Source organism: Olea europaea, chromosome 18 (genome assembly GCF_002742605.1).
Source record: "Olea europaea var. sylvestris chromosome 18, O_europaea_v1, whole genome shotgun sequence".
In the NCBI taxonomy this organism is placed as follows: Eukaryota; Viridiplantae; Streptophyta; class Magnoliopsida; order Lamiales; family Oleaceae; genus Olea; species Olea europaea.
Genome location: NC_036254.1, coordinates 13,017,568 through 13,023,165, shown reverse-complemented (window position 1 = coordinate 13,023,165; position 5,598 = coordinate 13,017,568). Strand labels below are relative to the sequence as shown.

Sequence of the window (5,598 nt, the reverse complement as noted above, 5' to 3'; positions counted from 1 at the left end):
AAATAGAGTAAAAATTTGCCTTTTCAAAATACTCCAAATATTAAGCACCTACTAATTTTGGAAACTTAGGCCCTATTTGATGTCATTATTTTAAAAAGATAAGGTTTTAAATAGTATTTTTTGAAGATTGTATAATTAAAATATAAACAAAAATTTTAAATTTGCCCATAAAATATTTTATTAAATAAATAAGTCCCGTTTGACCCTCTTTAAAACTCTTTAATTTAATTTAATTTTTTTCTCTCTTATTTTCAACTACACAATTTTCAATAAAATTATATTACACTCAAATCGAAAAATTTTCAATCATATAATTTTCAAAAAATACTATTTTTTCCATTATAAATTCAAATAATGGGGTAAGTGGGGGCTAAGAACGAATTTTATGTTTTAAAGAAATACAAAGTACAAACAGATGCTCACGAGAGCTTGTCAACCAACAGTAGTCTTGGGTTCCCAAAAAACCAAACTACTCCAGAGCAATTCACTGCAGCGCCAGACCGAATACAGAAACTCAAGACAAACGAACCAAACTGGCCAAAGCAATAATTCTCAATCACCTAATCCATTTCTCTCTCTCTCTCTTTATTAGTCTCTCATCCTATTTATATAGATCTATATTTTTTTAATTATATAATCATATTTTTTTATTGAGAGCATTTTATTTTATTTATTTGCTAATATATTATTATTTAATTTGTCCAATTATAATCAATTTTTGTCATTTAATCTTGAAATTGTACAAATACAAATAAGGGTAAAATAGGAAATTTTTTAGCAAAAGTTATTTTTTCAATAATACTAAATACGATTTCTTAATCGTTACGAAAAATAAAACCAACCTGAGGGTGTTTGATACCTATTTTTAAGGAAAAATAAATTTTAGAATAGTAGATTGATGGAAAATGTGTGGATGAAAAGTTTTTGATTTGCACATATGTAAAATAAAAATTGTGTGGTTGAAAAAAAGAGATGAAAATACATTTTGAAAAAAAGGAAAAAATGAGAATCAAACGAGCTCCTATATAAATGAGAGGGATGGGGATATTGCCTCTCGGAGTATAGTCCAGTGCTACAAAGAATAGGAGTGAGATTATCTCACGTCTTGCTGGCAGTCGCAGTGTGGGGGTTTGATTCCTGAAATATAGAATTGGACTCTTTGTAGGTGCAGTGTACATACAATTTTTATTTTTTGACATGTTGGAACACATATCAAGATTTACCTCCCTCGAAAACTTTAGAGGCGAGACGGTGGGAGGTTTTAAGGTTGGGTTCAACATTGGGCATGGGGATGTTATGCCCACTGCCTCGTTGGTGGACTTCTCTATCAGAGAAGTCCTTTTCCCTCTCTGTACTCTCATCCTGTGGATCTGATCCATTGAGTGAGAAAATGAATGGCCAAATGAAGTGTCTGTCTCTCTAGATCTCTTTAGTGTTTAATCCCTTTTCTTTACCTTTCTTGTTTCAGGGTTTGTTCTTCTCTTTCCCTCTAAATATAGAAAAATGCTGAACTTTTTCCTGCAAATGTATCTGTCTCACTCCTAAACTCTCGCTTTCGCTTTTCACAAACGCTATTTTTAGAAACCCTTCTTTTCATTATTACCACAACATATATCATCGATCATTCCTTCTTCTGTTTGTCATTTATATGCTGGTTTATTCCGTGTGTTATTGTGAAGTGACTATTAATTAATATTATTCTGATAAATCTTAAACATGGCGAGGGAGAAGATTCAGATCAAGAAAATCGACAACGCCACTGCCCGGCAGGTAACTTTCTCTAAAAGAAGAAGAGGTCTCTTCAAGAAAGCTGAAGAACTCTCAGTTCTTTGTGATGCTGATGTTGCTCTCATCATCTTCTCCTCCACTGGCAAGCTCTTCGAGTATGCCAGCTCCAGGTTTCTCTCTCTCTCTCTCTCTCTCTCTCTAAGTAGAAGCTAGTTTTGTGGTGGAAGAATGAAAACATATTAGGAGAGAGAGAAGCTTATAATATTTTGGGATTCTCAAAAAGGATAGTTATATTTAATGAATCATTCTGAAAATATTCGAGGGGTTTTCTTTGCAGTCAGGTAGGATGGGTAGGGAGTAATGGCATCCTTATCCTGTCTCTTCCAATCATTTATTTTCTTGATTTGTTTTGTAATTCTTCTTCTTTATGCTTTTGCCTGGGTGCCCTTTGCTGTTCTGGTTGAGTTATCACTGATCTACCGCAAATATTGTTACTTATATTCTTTCATGAAACTGTTATGCTATGTAATTTTCCAACTATGGAACTGTTATTGTATGGGTCAGATGTAACTATTTCAACCATTTAAGAAAAATCATACATCACCTTTAAATGCTAGAACTTCAATAAGAGTTCTGAATTACATTCAAGGAGGAAGTATCTCATTCTTGATCTCCAGTAACTTTCTTTGATAAGTTCAAAACATCAACATTGAAGACATTGATGTGGATGGTAGGATTATTTAACTATGATGCCTCCTTGAAGTCAGTATGGACGCCTGACGCTACCAATTGAATTGTCTTTCAGAATTCCCTTTGCTTGTTCAAAATTAGATAACCTTTCCCTCGTTTGGTACATGATACATCTAACCAACCTTTCCCAGTGGAGGTAGGAGATCCAGTTAATGAACAAATAGTTTGCCTCTGTTTGGGTTTAATTTTATTTTGCTAAATTCTACTTACCAAAAGATGAGTGTATCTATAAGTGATTAGTATTACTCATTTGTGATTCTTAGTTAAAATTAATGTTTTTGACTTCAAAAAGTAGAATTTTAGAAGAAAATATAACCCTTTAAAATTAGTGATCTGAACGTGCTTTTTTCGTTTTTCTTCATCTCCTTTAATGCTTTTCCATGTTTGATTCTTTTTATTTATTTTGAATTCTTGGTAACTTTTTGCTTCAAGGTATTCATGTTGCAACGAGGATAGGTCATTATATTCATGTTTTATCCGTACTTTAAAAGAATGCTTCAATGGGATTTTCTGTTATGTATCATGAGGGGGGAAAAAAAATCTTTCCTTAATGTTCTTTTATCTAATTTCCTAACTTGTTTTTCCTTTGTTTATGCTCTGAAGTATGAAAGAAATACTTGAAAGGCATAACCTGCATTCGAAGAACCTTGAAAAGATGGAACAACCATCTCTTGAGTTGCAGGTAATTTTCTTCTTTTACACTTCTTTTAATATGTTACAAAATTGTATAGTGTTGAGCCCAAGCGACTCAAGTTTATGTTTTCGCCCATTTATATAATTTATTGCTCGTTCGTGCCTTTGAACACTGAAAGAATAAGGATATGTCATGCAGCTGGTCGAGGACAGCAACCACTCTAAGTTAAACAAAGAAATTGCTGAGAAAAGTCATCAACTAAGGTATATGTTTAAGAAATATAATTTTCTTTATTAATTTCTCTTTTCATATCTTTGGTGCAACATGGAGTCTTTACTTCTAATAGGCACATGAGAGGGGAGGAACTGCAAGGTTTGTGTATCGAAGAGTTGCAGCATCTGGAGAGGTCACTTGAAGTTGGATTAAATCGTGTAATAGAAAAAAAGGTTGTGCTTGACTACTTGACCTTGTGTCGATTCCATAATATATAGTTCACATTTATGGACTTGTTGATTGACAAGCTATATTGTTCTTACGATAGGGTGAGAAAATTATGAAAGAGATCAATCGACTACAAGAGAAGGTTAGAACAACATCCTAATTACACAGACTAGATTGTAAGATTGATGAAAGACTCTTTGAATAAATTACCAAGAACTTGAGAACTTGTGAAATGTTCAGGGAATGCAACTCGTGGAAGAGAATGAACGCTTAAGACAGCAGGTAACAAAACTGCCTCGAATCTCTTTCTATATACACGTATAATGGAAGATTTCACTGCATATTTGTTTACAAGGTGATGGAGATATCAAATGGGCGAAAAAACATGACAGAAACTGATATAGAGAACATAATCTACGAGGAAGGGCAGTCATTGGAGTCCGTCACTAACAACTGTAACTCCAGTGGCCCTCCACAAGATGATGATAGTTCAGATACTTCTCTTAAGCTGGGGTGAGTTTGATGTTTATTTTTCCTACATTAAACCTCCAAGCCATGTGCTTTTTAAGCCGAATTATTCTCCAAGTGTACACAATTAGCTTTTAAAAATTTCTTCACACCCAATTTTATTTACTTAAAAGAAGAAATGTTAGTGAACCTTTTTTTTAATGGGATCTTCCCCATAAATATATCGTGTTACTTGATGTCATCGCCCAGCCTCTACCCAAAAGAGACCCTTTAGATATGGTTTTTAGACAACTCTTTTCTTGCAGGCTACCATATTCTGGTTGAATTCTAAGGGGCTAACTGTTGTGGGACAATTATATTCTCAAGCTATGGGAAAACTGACTTATTATTGGGAATGTTGAAGGTAACACCAAAACATTTGGGATCATTATGAACCTGTAACCCTGTGGAGAACTGTTGCTGAACGTTCTCTCCATATTTTTTCCAGTATCTGAATTTACGCTTGCTGGAAATGTTTGTGTTCAATTATAGTGCTTCCACCGCGCACAAATCTTCTCTACATGGAATCTAGTTCGTGTTTTTGTTATAAGGCTATGATTGCACGATCTTTTTTCTATCATTTGCATCATAAAAATAATGCTCAAATACGAGAATACACGAGAGGGACACTATTCCGAGTTTCTTCATTTCAAATCTCGAGAAATTAATCAAAATTTGACTTTTTTTTCTTCCTTCACCCTGTACATTTTCGCCTCTCATGTAAATTAATAATTGTAGTAGTTGTGTTTGTCTATCTTTGATAAGAGAATCCACTGGGAATGATCTTCCTCTAATTCCCCAATACTTTTATGGAGGTTAATAGCTTGAAGAAAATTGGAGAATCTGGAAATCTATCATAAGATCATTCTTGAAGCCTACGAACAGAACATCTGTTGAATTTTTTTTTCTTTTAATTGAAAGCAACCAGCATTAAATATTATCGGGATCAGCTTGACCACATCACAAATGAATTTTGGAGGCTCCCAATTCATTCCATTTGAGTAAAACACAAAACAGCCTTTTTAGCAAGGGTTGGCTGCACGATTAGCTGTATGCCGAACGAAGTACGCTTAAAAGCACGAAAGAAGAAACTAATTCAGAAATGAATACTGGAAAGGTTGGACTGGTAGCAAGCTTTATGATTAATTAATGAATTAATTAATAAAGTATCCCGAATTGTCTCTGTCCATCTATCTTAATATTAAGCATACAATCGGCTTTGAGAAAAATATATTGTTAAACAGTGTTTTGACATCATTTGAGTCACATATTTTTTAAGAAATTAATGTTATCCGTAAATTAAATTTTTTTTTTTTAACTTTTTAATCACACAGTATAAAAATTGTAGTGATTTCAATAAAATTTTCAACTAAAATGATCTCTTCTTGTAGCATCCTTATATACACGATTACAGTAGGGGAATATTACATACGAAAAGGGGTAATTCATCATCCCCTATACAATGATGCCAAGTGTCCAACGGAATTATTCTTCCACTCATAAAATCAGGGAAATGTACTGCATTACACAAGGAATGT

General features: G+C 33.5%; 1 protein-coding gene across 1 annotated transcript; it reads left to right on the top strand.

Moving 5' to 3' along the window:
• Positions 1-1,315: 1,315 nt before the first annotated feature.
• On the top strand, positions 1,316-4,580 carry LOC111367513 (MADS-box protein JOINTLESS). The gene is made up of 8 exons (XM_022988434.1): positions 1,316-1,898; positions 3,082-3,160; positions 3,311-3,375; positions 3,459-3,558; positions 3,654-3,695; positions 3,794-3,835; positions 3,909-4,066; positions 4,327-4,580. Exons 1-8 carry the CDS (start codon positions 1,717-1,719, stop codon positions 4,343-4,345), a joined length of 687 nt encoding a protein of 228 aa, XP_022844202.1. The 5' UTR covers positions 1,316-1,716; the 3' UTR covers positions 4,346-4,580.
• Positions 4,581-5,598: the final 1,018 nt, after the last annotated feature.